At 41.3% G+C, this 19530-nt stretch overlaps 1 protein-coding gene across 2 annotated transcripts in view; it reads right to left on the bottom strand.

Moving 5' to 3' along the window:
* Window positions 1-19530, bottom strand: part of LOC139474671 (transmembrane protein 135-like) — a 203528-nt gene that overhangs the window by 74199 nt on the left and 109799 nt on the right. For both annotated transcript variants that reach the window (XM_071257768.1, XM_071257767.1), the window contains exon 6: window positions 10758-10804. In XM_071257768.1, coding sequence (XP_071113869.1) covers window positions 10758-10804 — 47 coding nt within the window. The remainder of the gene's footprint in view (window positions 1-10757; window positions 10805-19530) is intronic.

Raw genomic sequence — 19530 nt, 5'->3', positions numbered from 1 at the left:
GCACTGAGGCATTAGGGTGAGTGAGTGGACGCTGCTGAATGTCCCAGTCAGCAGTCTTCCTGGCTGTGTCAATGTAACTGTGGTCAGGTGTCTGATGTGAGTATGGTTGTCCCCATGGTGTCTGGCTGTGTTGATGTGAGTATGGTTGTCCCGATGGTGTCTGGCTGTGTTGATGTGACTGTGGGTGTCCCCATGGTGTCTGGATGTATAGATGTGACAGTGGGTGTCCCCATGGGGTCTGGATGTATAGATGTGACAGTCAGTGTCTCCATGGTGTCTGGATGTATAGATGTGACAGTGGGTGTCCCCATGGTGTCTGGATGTATAGATGTGACTGTATGTCTCCAAGGTGTCTGGATGTATAGATGTGACTGTATGTCTCCTAGGTGTCTGGATCTATAGATGTGACAGTGGGTGTCCCCATGGGGTCTGGATGTATAGATGTGACAGTCGGTGTCTCCATGGTGTCTGGATGTATAGATGTGACAGTGGGTGTCTCCAAGGTGTCAGGATGTATAGATGTGACAGTGGGTGTCTCCATGATGACTGGATGTATAGATGTGACAGTGGGTGTCTCCATGGTGTCTGGATGTATAGATGTGACAGTGGGTGTCTCCATGGTGTCTGGATGTATAGATGAGACAGTGGGTGTCTCCAAGGTGTCTGGATGTATAGATGTGACAGTGGGTGTCACCAAGGTGTCTGGGTGTATAGATGTGACAGTGGGTGTCTCCATGGTGTCTGGATGTATAGATGTGACAGTGGGTGTCTCCAAGGTGTCTGGATGTATAGATGTGACAGTGGGTGTCACCAAGGTGTCTGGGTGTATATGTATGACTGTATGTCTCCTAGGTGTCTGGGTGTACAGATGTGACAGTGGGTGTCTCCATGGTGTCTGGATGTATAGATGTGACAGTGGGTGTCTCCATGGTGTCTGGATGTATAGATGTGACAGTGGGTGTCTCCAAGGTGTCTGGATGTATGGATGTGACAGTGGGTGTCTCCAAGGTGTCTGGATGTATAGATGTGACAATGGGTGTCTCCATGGTGTCTGGATGTATAGATGTGACAGTGGGTGTCTCCAAGGTGTCTGGATGTATAGATATGACAGTGGGTGTCTCCAACGTGTCTCGATGTATAGATGTGACAGTGGGTGTCCCCATGGTGTCTGGGTGTATAGATGTGACAGTGGGTGTCTCCATGGTGTCTGGATGTATAGATGTGACAGTGGGTGTCTCCAAGGTGTCTGGATGTATAGATGTGACAGTGGGTGTCACCAAGGTGTCTGGGTGTATATATATGACTGTATGTCTCCTAGGTGTCTGGGTGTATAGATGTGACAGTGGGTGTCTCCATGGTGTCTGGATGTATAGATGTGACAGTGGGTGTCTCCATGGTGTCTGGATGTATAGATGTGACAGTGGGTGTCTCCAAGGTGTATGGATGTATGGATGTGACAGTGGGTGTCTCCAAGGTGTCTGGATGTATAGATGTGACAATGGGTGTCTCCATGGTGTCTGGATGTATAGATGTGACAGTGGGTGTCTCCAAGGTGTCTGGATGTATAGATGTGACAGTGGGTGTCACCAAGGTGTCTGGATGTATAGATGTGACAGTTGGTGTCTCCATGGTGTCTGGATGTATAGATGTGACAGTTGGTGTCTCCATGGTGTCCGGATGTATAGATGTGACAGTGGGTGTCTCCATGGAGTCCGGATGTATAGATGTGACAGTGGGTGTCACCAAGGTGTCTGGGTGTGATGATGTGAATAGTATGAGTCCTAACTGTCAGAAAAGAAGTTGATGGAGCAGTGTTTGGACAAGGATGTGCCTCATCAGCCGACATACAACACAACAATGCCATCATTTGGTGGAGAGGCGGCTGTCCGGGAGCCTGTGGAGAGGCATCAATACACTCCTACTTCTTACAGCCTTGTGTTATGAATTTACCAACTCCTCGTAACAGAAATCTACTGGGGACTTTCAATGACGACTTATGTTACAAATTAACACTTAAAATCTCATACACTTGAGTGGCATGAATCTGACATTGTGTCACTGAAAACTGGGGGTTTTCAAATCGGGCAATTTACAAGAAGTGATGAGTCAAGGAGCGTTGACTATATGAGCTTTTTGGAGAGTGAACTGACTTGATGGTGTGAGCATACGGTCACATCCTCCATGACATGATGGTGTGAACATCCTCCATGACATGATGGTGTGAACATCCTCCATGACATGATGGTGTGAACATCCTCCATGACATGATGGTGTGAACATCCTCCATGACATGATGGTGTGAACATCCTCCATGACTTGATGGTGTGAACATCCTCCATGACTTGATGGTGTGAACATCCTCCATGACTTGATGGTGTGAACATCCTCCATGACTTGATGGTGTGAACATCCTCCATGACTTGATGGTGTGAACATCCTCCATGACTTGATGGTGTGAACATCCTCCATGACTTGATGGTGTGAACATCCTCCATGACTTGATGGTGTGAACACCCTCCATGACATGATGGTGTGAACATCCTCCATGACTTGATGGTGTGAACATCCTCCATGACATGATGGTGTGAACATCCTCCATGACTTGATGGTGTGAACATCCTCCATGACATGATGGTGTGAACATCCTCCATGACTTGATGGTGTGAACATCCTCCATGACATGATGGTGTGAACATCCTCCATGACTTGATGGTGTGAACATCCTCCATGACTTGATGGTGTGAACATCCTCCATGACTTGATGGTGTGAACATCCTCCATGACTTGATGGTGTGAACATCCTCCATGACATGATGGTGTGAACATCCTCCATGACATGATGGTGTGAACATCCTCCATGACTTGATGGTGTGAACATCCTCCATGACATGATGGTGTGAACATCCTCCATGACATGATGGTGTGAACATCCTCCATGACATGATGGTGTGAACATCCTCCATGACATGATGGTGTGAACATCCTCCATGACTTGATGGTGTGAACATCCTCCATGACATGATGGTGTGAACATCCTCCATGACATGATGGTGTGAACATCCTCCATGACATGATGGTGTGAACATCCTCCATGACATGATGGTGTGAACATCCTCCATGACATGATGGTGTGAACATCCTCCATGACTTGAAGGTGTGAACATCCTCCATGACATGATGGTGTGAACATCCTCCATGACATAATGGTCTGAGCAGAAAGCTAAATTCTCTCTGACATAATGCTTTGAGTAGATGTGCCAGGGACAGAGTTTTTTTATGAACTAATTTACGGAAAATAACTCCCCTCCCCTTATGCTTGCCATATTTTTGGATGACCCTCCCAAAGTCCTTGTACATATATTTCAAGACCCAACCGAAAAAGCCAAATTTATATTTTATTATAAAATGTCCAATTTATTTCAAATGTATAATTTTTTATGACTCTACTGGAGACCCTCCCCTGATTCCCTCTGACCCACCCTCTAGAATAAATGACTGGTCCCAAATGTGGATAAGTCCCTGAAATCAAGCTTATCAATATGTGTACATAATGAACGCAAGGTGTTCATGACATCAGCTAGGAGTGCAGACCACCTGCACTGTATGGCTGCAAGTCATACCCAATAATAAAAATACCACAAACAATCAGCTTGAATATTTTCGGACATGTAAACCATAATATCTCCAAACAAGAGCATGATTCATTCGATTCATCCTGTTATTTCAAGGCGTCTAACTAGCTCCGTATGTAATGCTGTCCCTTGGAGTGACTATGTCGATTATGTGAAGTACTGTCGACATCCATACGAGAGATCAAAATTACAGATCTGTCATAACAGCATTAACTTAGCAGGTGAGTTTGGAGGAGTTTTGCTGAGCAACTGTTGACTGTGTCACACTTTGGGCACACAGTCTGGAGGGATCGTGTTGGGATGGAGCTGTAGTGGCCACCTTGCTGTGCCCTGTGGCTGGTCTGGGGCATGCGCATACCCCAACACATCCCTGTTGCTACAGCAGACGGTCACAGCCCGGCAACATGGCTGGCCCAAGGGTGCTATATCAAAGTGACAATAATGCTTCTCTGACAGCTCCCACTTGAAGACAATCCGTCAGCTACAAACCACTCTTCCACTCTCAGATAATGCTCCAAAACATTCACCATCAAATTAATATTAGCACCTTTGATGGAAGGCTCTTAATCATAACCTTGGTGGCCCATCACCTGGTCTGAATCACACATACATGGACGGGATCATCTTCAGTGAGATTCCTGCGTCTGCCCGCAATGCCTGCGTCTGCTTCTTCCTTCGTACGTCTGCTCCAACACTAAAACCTCCATGTGCATAGTTTGGTCCACACATGTGCCAACTCAAGGGAAACCTTTGACGAAACTCCCTTACAATGCATAGGACCATCAGGTTTGCACTCTCGGGACATGAAAATCTCGGGAATGTCAGTCAAGAACTGATCTGAATTTCTCAAAGGACTATTAACCGTGATCCCCTCTGTATTATCTCCACACCAGAGCTACATACTGTAAGCAGACAGAACTTCCGATCCCAGTTCAGTCAAGGTGCAACATGCCAAACAAATATCACCACTGAGCACACCGAAAAACAAATTAGCTTATTAAACCCACGGGATTCTATACATCCAAAAGATAGATTGATTCAATACACTGCCCTCATCTTAAAAACCAGTTTAAGTGCAGCTCTTTCAAAACACCTTTTTCAAAATATCTCATTAACAAATTTCAACAAATACAGTATCTTTTAAGATTAGAAAGTTATTCATGAAGTTCATTCTCGGATTCAAAAAGCGACAGTTTCAAATATTTGCACTACATTCAACTAAATCTTGAAGAAAAATGCCCTTAGGCCTTCTGGAGTCAGCCTGGAAGATGTATTTGCCATGGTGGATTCCTGTGAGCTGGCTAATTGCAGGTTTAATAAAGATGAATGAGATACAAACTAAATATTTTCAGTTTAATAAGAATGATTAATGATTTTGAAGGTGATAAACTTCAACTCCTAATGACTTTCTTCCCCCCATAATCTACTCCAGGGACGATTACTCAATGTTACAGATCGCAGGGGATACAGCACTAATCTTTCACAAATCAAATCTTGGAAAATACAGCTTTTATGCAGTCTTAAAATGGAACCTGGGCATTAATCATTTAAGCACAAAACTGTTGAAGAATGATTCAAATCCTAGTTTATTTGTGACCCAAGATTTCCAGTCGACTGACTTCAATAACAGTGATGTGACTTGACATCTCGGGGACTCTCTTTGTTGGCAGAGAGTTGCACAGGTTCTGCTGGGTCCTGATTGTGTAAATTCTAATTTGGTGAGTGTGACTGTTCCGAGAGCCTGCACCACTTACTGTCTCCTCCATTTCTAATTAATTAATTACACTGTCGTGCTAGTTATCAACCAGACAAGGCTACACTCCAATCCCTTCTCCCAGAAACAAAGTCTTTCAATCAAAATGCGCAATTGTCCTCCATTCACCGAGCTGGTGAACAAAGACGGAGGAAGACCTGCGAGTCGGGCCACAGACAACTGTCCGGCTGCTGCAGACAATGAAGCCATCCATCCTCCCAGCTTCCTATACCCTTTTGCCACCGGTGTCCACCGGTCCCAAGGACACCATTGTCCCAAGCTGACTCTGCCATAGAGAGGACACCACTTCTGGTATGCTGGCACTGCTCAGTTTCAAGAGTGCTGCTGGAATGAAGGAACTATTTCATCCATACAATTGCTTTTTGGAGCCATTCCATGCATGATTGGCCCTGTCCTCTGACTCATCAGAAATCTCACAAGGCTTTCTTACAATCAAAGACATCTCTGCTTTATTAACTAACGAGTAATTCCTGGAACTGTCGCGGCTTAATGATACATGACAGGCTATTATTCTAAATTCAGCACATGTAGTTGTAGCGGATAGAATTAAGATCAACCCGAATCATAAAACAGAATTAATTCAAGAAACATATCAACAAGATAATATATGATGTTTATAGTGAATTGTTTATATAAACAAAGAAACATTACGATTGTGGTATTTACAAAAGTGAAAAACATGGGTTCATGCACTTAGAGATTTATTGATTTATGTGACTCTTAACCCTAAAAAAAGACAGCTGTAATCGGGAATATAATATATAGCCTTTTATCCAGTTTCCTTACAAAATACACAAAATAAAAAGACTACAGAAATTACATATGAAAACAAGGCAATTCCCTGCATAAACAGATAGCCGGCAGTGTACTGCCCAATCACAGTAGTCACGAGGCAATCTGGGTGTGTTAGAAGAATAGGTATCAGTTAACCCTTATCTCTGATCAAAGACAAACACAGCCTTGAGTTAAAGAAATACAAGAAGTTTTGTCTGAAAGGAGCCTTTGTTGTAAGAGTAAGTGGATCTTCACCTTCTCCTTGTCCTGCTCGGAGACAGTGCATTAGTTGGTCTCAGACAATATGCCACAAGTTGATACAAACAGCTTGTTATTCACTCCCTAGACTTGCGCAAGTCTCTAAGGCAATAATTATTAGTTTAAATCATAAGTTCTAGATTACGTAAACAGCAAGAACAAGTTGTCCCAATTGGAGACTGGAGTCCTCAGACTGTCCACATATCTGGACTTGCCTAGAAGGAGGAGAGAATGACAACACATCCATGGACTTTTCTTTGAGTACAGCCTTGGAGCAAGGCTATTCAAGCCCCTGCTCACTGCCTTAGATATTTGCCTTACAGCTTATAGATGAATCAGTTATCAGGGTAGACATTTTGCCCTGCACCGTTCTGGCAGAAGACATTTCCATACAGGTGCCGCTTCTGTGACTCAGTTGAGACAAACATTCCCAGGTTTGTGTACACCGTATATGATTCAAGAAATTTCATTTGGAAGCAATGGCATTAGACTGAAGTTTCAAATATTGATATTTCCAGGCACTGAATACTCAATAACGCATGCAAATGTGCAATCACAATATATTTAGGTATATAAAAGAGCAAAGTATTCAGTAGCACTCTCTATTGTTGTTTTTTTGTTTGCTGTTTAACGCCACACTCAGTAATATTCCAGCTATATGACAGCGGTCTGTAAATAATCAATTCTGGACCAGACAATCCAGTGATTGACATCATGAGCATCGATCCACACATAAGGGATACGATGACATGCATCAACCAAGTCAGCGAGCCAGACCACCTGATCCTGTCAGTTGCCTTTTACTGCTAGCATGGGTTGCTGAAGACCTATTCTAAGTTGGGTCAGCACTCTTTATGTGGAATGTTGTGATGCCATGGTACAGTGGATGATGTCATGATACAGTGGATGACGTCATGATACAGTGGATGATGCCATGATACAGTGGATGATGCCATGGTACAGTGGATGACGCCATGATACAGTGGATGACGCCATGATCCAGTGGATGACACCATGATACAGTGGATAACGCCATGATACAGTGGATGATGCCATGGTACAGTGGATGACGCCATGATACAGTGGATGACACCATGATACAGTGGATGACGCCATGGTACAGTGGATGACGCCATGATACAGTGGATGACGCCATGATACAGTGGATGATGCCATGATACAGTGGATGATGCAATGATACAGTGGATGATGCAATGATACAGTGGATGACGCCATGGTACAGTGGATGACGCCATGATACAGTGGATGATGCCATGATACAGTTGATGACGCCATGGTACAGTGGATGACGCCATGATACAGTGGATGACGCCATGATACAGTGGATGATGCAATGATACAGTGGATAATGCCATGATACAGTGGATGACACCATGATACAGTTGATGACGCCATGGTACAGTGGATGACGCCATGATACAGTGGATAACGCCATGATACAGTTGATGACACCATGATACAGTTGATGACGCCATGGTACAGTGGATGACGCCATGATACAGTTGATGACGCCATGGTACAGTGGATGACACCATGATACAGTGGATAACGCCATGATACAGTGGATGACGCCATGGTACAGTGGATGATGCAATGATACAGTGGATGACGCCATGATACAGTGGATGACATCATGATACAGTGGATGATGCAATGATACAGTGGATGATGCAATGATACAGTGGATGACGCCATGATACAGTGGATGATGCAATGATACAGTGGATGACGCCATGATACAGTGGATGACGCAATGATACAGTGGATGACGCCATGATACAGTGGATAACGCCATGATACAGTGGATGACATCATGATACAGTGGATGCTGCAATGATACAGTGGATGATGCAATGATACAGTGGATAACGCCATGATACAGTTGATGACGCCATGATACAGTGGATAATGCCATGATACAGTGGATGATGCCATGATACAGTGGATAATGCCATGATACAGTGGATGACACCATGATACAGTGGATGATGCCATGATACAGTGGATGACGCCACGATATACTGGATCATGTCATGGTACAGAGGATGACGTCTCACGGTTCTGTGATAACTGAACCCACCTGGTCGGCAGAATGTGGACAAAAACTGTTCTGATAGATATTCATCAAACTTAATATCTATTTTATGCGGTATTCAATTGGCCAAGACGAACAGCTTCTTTTGTGACATTTCCGACTGAGACAAAAGAGATACTTATCAATTAATGTATTCAAAGGAAGTGAAAATTTCGAACTATTTCCAGTATCCATTAACAATGTTTTTCAATGAATCACTTTATTTTCCAATTGTTGGATGATGGTGTATGTGAGTAAATAAATCATCAGTGTTCTGGCAGCACCGTTCACTCACTTACTCAACGTAAATAAACAAGTCCGGACAGACAAACCAGTGGTCGACAGCAAGAGCAATAATCCACCCATTTGACTAAATAAAACCCAATCAACCATTTCTCATGTACCCACAAAGCAGCACTTTAATCTCCTGTGGTACTGACGACCTACATGGATTCTGCCCCCGGAATCCCTATGGCATACTTCCCAAACAAGATGAATGCCCTGTGTCTCCATTCTAGCATGGTTGTAGTCGATAAACAGAATATTTGCGGAAAATGTTAGACGTGTCTGTATACCTCCAAAGGCTCTGGCAACTTTTCTCAATTTTCTAAGAATAATCCAATCTCTAAAATTCAATTTTGCAGTAGAATGATTTAACTCCTGACTTTTTCTCTAAGTCTGTAATTTAAGATAGCCTCTGTACCACACACAATAGCTTATACAGATCTCCTTTCAATCCGTGATCGTCTCGTTTTACCAGCTAAATATGAGCAATTTCAGCATGGAACTGACTCAAATTCAATTGAGACATAAGAATAAGTCTTACTGACTTTATTGAGAACACTTTGTATTTACTTCAGGTAACACTTATAGTTACTTGGTAGCTCATTATTAAATGTCAGTGGCCATTGCAAGGCAAAATGATTAAAGAAATGTAATTTTCTTGAGGAAAACCAGAAACTGCAATTTAATTATACGTCTTTCTTGAAATAAGATTTCACAGCGTTTGTGTCGGAGGTAGTGACAACGGATGTTTTGTGCAGCGTTAAACGAAGGTTGGTCGTTCCCCTGACATGGGGGCTCGGAGGATGGAGGAGCAGACGCGGAGGATCATCCATTACTCGGGCAGTTGCAGCAGCTTCATCTCTCACACACTGCTAATGTAACAGGTGGAATTAACCCCATCGTTCTTCCCGGACAGTAAAACTATCTCTGTCTAAACTGGCCACAATTAACGCAGCCCGCTCATGTTTTAGACACAGGCAAAAAGCACCACATGCAACGTCCAATTAACACTAAATTATGCAGTTGAGAAAGGAATTGTGTGTTTTTGTAAAACTTATTTCCCCAAGGAGTGATGAGTCTCAATTACTTTGCAGCTATTTCCCTACAACTACCTCTGGTGGCTACACAAACTGTCATTGCCAATTCTAACAATCTCACACATTTGCAGGCTGAAGCTCACCTGGGTGTCCGAGAATCTCATCTGAACTGATTCGATCACGGCAGATTTGAAAAATTCTAAATGTCTGTTGTAGCTGTGTTGTAGCTGTGTTGTAGCTGATCAGCACTCAGTGGTGTGATAAACGGTAGACAGCACACTCTTTCATACTTAAGCTCACCTCAACAACACAAATCATACTCTTTGCTGCAGTTTTGGACATCATCACACACTGTAGCTCACCTGAGAGTGTTGATATTGAAAGTACAACAATAGGAATGGAGAAACAGCACCTTTCCTTTGTTAGCAAAATGAAATAATATTTCATTAAATACATGTCTCTGAAGTTTGATGTTGTAACCTCTCATGGTGTGAATGCAGGGGTAGATCCCACATCTTTGTCCTCTGTCCAGTACGGCAACGAATTCAAAGCTGTAAACATGAATTCTGCCAAAAGGTCCAGCCCACTCTACTTGTTCTGTGATGTTTTGTTGATTTGTTGTTTAACGCCACACTCAGCAGTATTTCAGCTATATAGCAGTGGTCTGTAAATAATTGAGCCTGGACCAGACAATCCAGTGATTGACATCATGAGCATCGATCCACGCAATTGGGATATGATGACATGATCAACCAAGTCAGTGAGTCAGACCACCCGATCCCGTTAGTCGCCTCTTACGACAAGCATTGTCGCCTTTTGCGGCAAGCATGGGTTGCTGAAGACCTATTACAACCCGAATCTTCACGGGGGATGTTCTATGAAGATAACAGTCAAACACTTACCTGAAGAGGTAGAAGTAGACAGCGGAGGCGATGCTGAATAAAAGAACCTGCAACATAAAGTCCTTTGTTTAGCATGGACGAGCTTAGTCCCACGCCATGACTGCAGAATATCAGCAGCAAACATAATCAGAACTAATCTTCATCATAAACATAGGCAAGTGTAGCATATAAATTCAACATTACAAGTTTTTTATCTTTTTCAAAGGAAGAGAGATTTTTATTGTGTAATACAAGATTTCATCTATTGTATGTTAGTCCAGGATGAGCTGTCAGGTAGAGTTCCATTTGTTAAAAATAAATCTGTAAATAATGTAGCATACAGTAAACTATGGTTATAACGATATAACGGATATGACAACCACATTTTCATTTGCGGTTCATATGCTGTACATATGCTTATAACGAACTAACATTAGTGGTCCCTTTGAGTTCATTATCACCATAGTTTACTGCATATTTCACTACTACACACCAGTAATATCCAAAACATAATCAATTTCAACTAAATAGTTCATATAGGTCCAAACATTCTTTTACTTGTTAATTAATGAGCCAACCCAAAATTTGGAGAAAAAAATAAATTATACTAAAAATTAAAGCAATGTTTGATTGAAAATATGTATTTTTAACCTTTGTAAACATGTTTAGGAAATGAACTTTAACATCAACCATAACAGTATTTGTTATTTTAGTATTTTGCCACATGCTTCATGGCACTTTGACCAAGAAAATATGATCACAAATTTAATTCACACTACACTGAAAATGACTACAAACTGTACAGTGCATTCACATAGTATTTCTGTTACAACATGAGGTATCCAAATTGAATGTTTTTGAAAAGTACTTTCTTTAGAAATAACCTTAGCTTGATAAAATCTAAAAAATAAATGGTCATCACAACTGACTGATCATCAAAATTAACATATTGGTTGTTTTTTTTCCATATAACACTGACATAATTAACATATTTGTTTTCATATCACAAGTTAATGAAAAAAATAATTATACATAAATTATTTTTTTGTTACTTTGTATGTTTTTGTACCCTTTAAATTCAACACAGAGAACATTAATGTAAGGTTGTGTGTGAGTGAGTAAGTGAGTGAGTGAGTGAGTGAGTGAGTGAGTGATTGAGTGAGTGAGTGAGTGAGAGAGAGAGATGGGTTTGATACGGCTGAGTAGTATTTCAGTATTTTATGGCATGTCAGTTTAATGGTTGGGGAAGTCCATAAGTGATGCCCTAGTCATCAAAACATAGGTGATTGGGCAGAATGTCTTGTTTTCATTTACCCACTCCCCCTCCCCCCCTCCAAAAAAAAAATCAAAATCAAAATATAAAAAAAAATCATCATCATCAGTTGTTTCAGTATTGTGTATTGCCAACTCCACAGCAGCAATCTGGCAGCTATTCACACCGAAAGAATAACGTAAGCACAAACAACACAACAAAGCAAGGGATTACGAAATATATTGCCCCTGGCTATGGCAGATGATCTCAAAATAATAAATGACAGAATTACTAGCATCATATGAAATACCTTGATACCTATTCACACTAAACAAGACTATACAACAGACAAGCTCATAAATCTGCGAGTAATCCCTATAGCACAGCATGTCGGCTCGCCACTTATAACCGAGCTAATGAAATAACCATCTCCAGGCTGACCATCTCCCGCCTAGCGCCAAGCAGGAAACAGTCACTTCTCCAAGACATTATCTCTTTTATAGAATAGTCCTTGGTTTCCAATTCTGTACACTGGGACTCGAGTTTCAAAACTGTGGTATTTATGTGAGTATTTGTTTAATTAGTTGGCATTTATTAGTCATCTGGAAAGACGGCCTGCAATAAAACCATCCCACTTGATCGTTATTTATCGCCCCAAAGTGCCAGGAACCTGTCTTATTAAACATTACCATAACATATCTCATCCACACAAAAATTAAAAGGTTTAATCCTGGTATGATTTCTTTTTCATATTTATCTGATTCATCATAAATGTTTTTTTACACAAAAAAGTTTCTTATTGAATATAAAAAAATGAGACAAACAAATGATTTCAGAAAATAGATTATTTTTTTCTGAATTACTCAAGAAATGACTTTACTCTGCACGCGAAAGTTAATGGTAAAGACATTCCTGCACAAAATCATGGGGAAACAGGAACTGGCTATTTACATCGTGTCTTTAGCATGTTTAGATGCAGGGATTTTTTCATTTACACAGACTGAGTCAAGGACAGCTACTATGTGTACCACTCATGCCATTTCCATCAAAATCAAAACATTATATCTCTTCTTATTTAATGGTATGTAAAGGAATTAAACACAACGAGGTCAGGCCAGTTTTGGCAGGTGACAGAGAAGATTTATAGCAGCGGTTATCATGGGGTGTATGACCATATGCTCTTCCCTCCCTCGACTTATCAGTGTAGCTGTAAGCTGAATGATTGACAGGTCGTCATTTTCCAAGCTCCGCCCCTTGGTCTGCCTTCACATAAATCACACCTATTAACAGGGATATTGGCAGGTGTGGAGTTATCTCCCTTGGGCTGAGCCCCTGTGTTTATACCTTGACAAAGCCCAGCTGACATGGGCTAAACACAGGTATCCTGTCTAGAAATAACAAGTGTTCTCTGTCAGACTCCCCACTTCACCCTTACCACTGTTCTGCGAATGTGGGCAGTAATAAAACCAAGTTACACTCTACCAGCGCACTTAACCCGGTTTCAAAATACCATACATGCGTCTATATTCACATACGTTCATTGACAAAAATTACCATAAAAAAACATTCCTGCATTAAGATTGATGATTAATGGTATCTGAAATGGAGGTTTTACGAGGTTTGTTTGATCAGTAATTACAACAAGCCTGAAGTGTGTGCGCGGACAGAAACGTACCCGTCTAATACATTGAGACGACAAATCATTGCTTGCTGGGCTATTTGTTTAAAACATTTCCACGAATGGCAGGCAGATTAGCATTGTTCAATAGCAAAGCTAATTTGCGTTGATAACTGGTAAACCCATCAGGTGCTCAGGATTGCGGAATAGTGACGTGTTCGTGTACGGATACCTGTCTTGCTCAGACATAACAGGGACTGACTACTTAAAACACATTCAAGTGAACATTCTTAGAGGCTTTCATCACCACACCAACTCAATAATGCCGATATGTCCCCCCCACCGTCATATCCAGCCGTGATTACAAGATCAAGTTCTGGACAATGTTTGGCATGCCGTGAATCATTGTGTTGAGTTATTCTGGAATTTGGTTCATTTATTAATCATTATTTTGCAAGTCAAAGAAATGAAATTGCTCATGAATAATTTGTAAAACTAAAAACAATTTGGGAGGGAAAAACAAAATATTTGTTTGTCAGAATTGCCCACTTCCCCAAGAAATGATTTTCTTAATGGAGATTTTATGATAGGCTCAAACAACCTGAGAAAATAGCCTCCCAATGAAGTTGGTAAAAAAGGTTTAACTCCATGAACCCTTCATTTTAGTGATTGTTTACAGGTCCTTCATTGCAACATATCAGGAGAGTAAGCAACCAGTGCTTATATCAGCCAGGGAAGTTCATGCTACTTTCTAAGCTTACCATCTAAAATTCTGGAGATGGGACTTTTTCAACGTTGTTCACATCAGGATAATTCTTGTTAACTTCAAAACAATTTCTTTCTAGAGTAGGGAGAGCTGAACAGATTTCAATATGCAATTTTTCAGGATATTCTGCAAACAATTATTTGTTTTATAAAACCTGAGGCAAAATTTCTTTTTCTCAGTATTTTCCCAAACAAAAGAATTGGAACAAAAATCCTAACAGGATGCCAGTAACTGCAGCTCTGAAATGCTGCAATAATTACATTTTGCTTGTGTGATTTTGTGGTAATGGCAGATATTAAATATATTTCATCCTAATAAAACGGTGACGTCTTCAGGCTGCCAGCAGGGGAATGTCTTCCCTTGTCTTCGTTTCATCCATAACAAGAACTAGCTTTCCGATGTCAATAAGCCAACAGTTTATGTTACCTAGGAAACTGCTCTGCCTCATCTTCATCCAAAATGAGAGAGAAAAAAAAGAAGCTTTTTATTGTTTCCATCGTCCAAAATACATTTCTTGTTTTAGTTAAGTGTTTTCAATGTTCTCTTCCAACTTTGAAATATATAACTCAAAACAAGTAAGACGAGTTCTATGGATGAACAACTTCTTTATTACATCATAGAACTCGTTTTACTTCATCACTCCAACTTCTAAATGCCACTGAAAGAAGTAACTCAAAACAAGTTAAAGAACACCCACATTTGGAATGTTGTGTGTTGTGTTGCAATACCCACCAGCCATGACAGATTAACTATAGTCATTTGAACAAATCAGGTGTTCTTTAACTTCTTTTGAGCAGCATAACACAGCCATGCCATGATTGTTCCCAAATGAACACCTGACAATAACTTCTGGCTGCTGCTTGTCCCCAGTGTCTAAACTCAAGTGTCACAGCTGAATAAAAAACATGAACCCAAGGCCCTCCTTCACACTTTTCACAGGACTGCAAACTTTTTCGGACACCTTTTTGAAACTGATAACTTGAATATAAGTTCATCTTAAGATAACATGTCTTTTGAAGAGGCAGCCTAACACAAGGGGATCCACATCCTCCGTGTCCATGCTGGAGGTGGACCGAGTCAGGAGGTGAGTGGCCAGTGCCCATACTTCTGGAAGATGATAACTCTATGATTTATGCATCAGTCTGCCTACACTGTTCAGTATCAGGACAATTTACGAGTTTTGTCAGCAAATTGTGCCATAAAAGTGTCAGTATGTTAGTAGAGTGGTTTATCAGACTCAATTGAGATCGGTCTCGGCCACTTCTGACCGACAGATGTTGCTGGAGCATAAAACTGACAAAAATAACTACTTCACCAACCCACCTCCTACTTGCTTCACGTGACTGCCCCCAAACCTTCACTCCACAGTCCACACTGCACGCTCACGGCCCCTTCATACATTTACTGTAACTCCATACTGTAATTTTCTCTGTATTCACCCCAACCTGTAGTCCTGCACCATGACCGTGGAATATATTTATTTCATGAAAAAAAATTAATCTAAAATGGATACAAAAGCAAGTCTAGCCCGCTCAAGCTAGCTCTATTCTGAAATCAGCATAGGGATTTTTTTTACTATTTTTAGAATCAAGAAGGATATTGTGTAACATAAGATTTCAGAGACTAAATGTTAGTCTACCTAACCTGTGTTAGACTGTGTCAGAGTAGGTTCCCAGCACCCCTTGCTTGTCTCCTAAACCAACATGATAGTGGATTGGGTGGTCGTTATTCCTTTAGTTCATTATAGCTCCCAATGTACTCTCCCTCAAATATTCATTCCTTTACTTTACTTTTTCTTCACAATTTATTTGTCCCTCCCCAACCATTTACACTAGAATTTGGTGCCTGAGTTGAACCATTTGGGAGCTGGAATCCCCAAGGGAGAAGCTCCATTGATTTTCTGTCTACGGCTGAGGTACAACACTTGCAGCCATGTTAAGTAAGGGGAAGACTATAGACAGGCGTTCATGAGGCTCTTAGAAGGGGATGAACTCACCTAGACTTTCATGAGGCTCTTAGAAGGGGATGACCTCACCTAGACTTTCATGAGGCTCTTAGAAGGGGATGACCTCACCAAGACTTTCATGAGGCTCTTAGAAGGGGATGAACTTACCTAGACTTTCATGAGGCTCTTAGAAGGGGATGAACTCACCTAGACTTTCATGAGGCTCTTAGAAGGGGATGAACTTACCTAGACTTTCATGAGGCTCTAAGAAGGGGATGACCTCCTAGACTTTCAAGAGGCTCTTAGAAGTGGATGGCGTGACCTCATCTAGACTTAACTGAGGCTCTTAGAAGTGGATGGGGTGATCTCACCTAGACTTACCTGATGCTCTTAGAAGTGGATAGGATGACCTCACCTGGACTTAACTGAGGCTCTAAGAAGTGGATGGGGTGACCTCACCTAGACATTCACGAGGCTCTTAGAAGTGGATGGGGGTGACCTCTCCTAGACTTACCTGAGGCTCTTAGAAGCGGATAGGATGACCTCGCCTAGACTTACCTGAGGCTCTTAGAAGTGGACGGGGTTCACCTAGACTTTCACAAACTCCTAACAATTGTTGGACCTGGACTACGAGAGGTTTGTTTAGGATTTCTATCAGCTCTTTGACCTATGACAGCTTCTTGTGTGTATCCTCATCACGTTTGCTGTGCACCTCTCCACGGACACAACACCGCATCCAGCTGACCAGGTCATCTACTGTTTGTAGTTTCCAGCTTGCTCCTACCGTAATCTATTTCCTTCCCTGCCTCCTTGTGTTCCACGTAATGTAATTCCCGTGTTCTGCTCCCTCCCCCACAGATGTATCCCATGATCCTCTTCCTGTCATACAATCACCATTATAAAAACAATCCCCATCAGCAGCAAGACATCTCCGACTTACAGCACTTAATCATGAGTAGGAAATTGGACAAACTACACCAAATATACATGATGTACTGTGCCTCGTTATTAATGTTTGCAATCCTTCACTTAGATGTGTTACGAAAGGCACAGATATACTAGGCGCCTGTTCAGATGTAATTAATACAATCTAGTAGCAAATACGTCACCTAGTTATATAAGATAAGATGGTTACGTAACATAGTTTATAGCTCAAACATTCCATTGGGGAACAGTAACTGAAACAATGTATATTACTATACAACATCCATAAACATGTTTGTACAGGGTATGTTTGTTTTGTTTGTTGCTGAAGACCTAGTCAACCCCGGATCTTCATGGGTTGTGCAAGTTATAAAATGTTTAACACACAGTTAACAGTTATTATGACATATGAATTATATATGAATATATTCCACACACTTTTACAGACTTAAATTGAATACAATGGAAAATAATGGCTTGAATATTTCTAAAATCCTCATTTGAAAGAATACAAAGAAATCAATTATTCTTATTCATAAGTTTCCACTGTTGCATTATGGGAAATCAGTATCTGGAGTAAACTACTTCTTTCGCTATGATGCTTTGGTTAGTGATTCGGGAAATGTTTCTCAACATCGAGTAATAAACAGTCGACCATGGAGTGAGTTAAAGCTTCACTCACATCGGCAATATTTCAGCCATATGTCGACCATGGAATGAAGGGTGTTGAGTTTAGTGCGTCCAGCAAGTTCTAATTTCTAAGTTATGCTCACTTAGTCTTAATTAAGAGAAATGTACTGGATATTTTTTTATTTTATAGGTGCGGTCAGGTAGGCTAATGGTTAAAGCGTTTGCTCGTCCCGCTGAAGATCCTGGTTCGATTCCCGACATGGATACGATGTGTGAGGCCCATTTCTGGTGTCCCCCGCCGTGATATTGCTGGAATATTGCTGAAAGTGGCATAAAACCAGATTCACTCACTCTTATTTTCTATATCTGGATATAAAAACACCAACAGTCACCCAGCATCCTGATTCATACATCATCAGTCACTTCATAGCATTCAGTCATTCTGTGGTTACTTCAAGTGGATGGAGACAGACAAACAGCTGTCAGTAGTGATGGTCGCTATATGGCTGAAATAAAGCCTAGACGATGTTAGTAGTGATGGGTTTTGGCTTGACCATAGCACTGCAATATATCCCTGTATTGGGATATGAACCACAACATATTGTATGCATTCTTTCCTCTGTAATCTGTGCAGGAACGTGGTGAAAACTTGCACTAGATTGCATTTTCAGTTGATGATGATGTTGCCTGGTGTGCATCATAAAATCTGTGGGTCTCCTTGTGAATTTCACCAAAAAATGTCCCAGTGTTTCCAAATTGTGATGTTATCTTCAATTTTAAATCAGACATCGGACTTCCCCTGCACAGTTTTTACAACTTTCCGCCATTTTGTTTGATGTTGCTATGGTCACAACACATGTACAATAGACACACTACATACAGGAAACTTTCTGAATTTCATAATATCAATTCAAATTGTCACTAGTGTTAACTTTGCAACAAGCTAAAAAAATATGAATGATTTATATAAATGAAATGCATACCGGTAGTTTTAAACGTAGATTCATTAGCGTTTCAAATTGTGTCAAACCGGTAATAGCGTACCCCTACAGCTGCCAGTCACATGAGCTCAACCAGCCACCAATGAGTCAAAGGTCATACAGGTATATCATTCAGCAGGTGAGATAGAGGTGTCTTACATCGCTTTTCGTAACATTGAAGCAACATCAACATCGATGGCCCATAATTGTAAGCTTCACACATCGTACCCCGAGCAACCCTGTCGGGGGGGTTCAGATTAGAATAGGTCCCCAGCAACCTCTGCTGGTCATAAAAGGTGGCTAAATGGATCAGGTGGTCAGACTTGGAAACTTGGTTGATTGGTTTCATCGTATCCAGACAGCATTGATTGTTGTACATAAACCAATCACTTGTTCGTCTGGACCACACGCTATTATTTACAGGCCACTGTCTTGTGGGCATTCAACAACAAACAAAGAAACAAATTCGGCATGGAACTTGGATTTTTGGTCTGAAAATGGAACAATCCATCCACTGGGCTACGTAACTGCCCTGTTATGTGTGAGCCAATGAAACACACACAAATCCATTGTCAAATATTACTGGTCACTGTCGAACACAGTAGACTGAAGAGTTTGCCATCATTTACATGGTCTTTGTCCAACCAGTGAGCACTCCCATCAAACAACACTGCAACAG

Source organism: Haliotis cracherodii, unplaced genomic scaffold (assembly GCF_022045235.1).
Source record: "Haliotis cracherodii isolate W230 unplaced genomic scaffold, xgHalCrac1.p SCAF_3, whole genome shotgun sequence".
Lineage (NCBI taxonomy): Eukaryota > Metazoa > Mollusca > Gastropoda > Lepetellida > Haliotidae > Haliotis > Haliotis cracherodii.
This window is presented reverse-complemented; position numbering and strand designations above follow the sequence as displayed.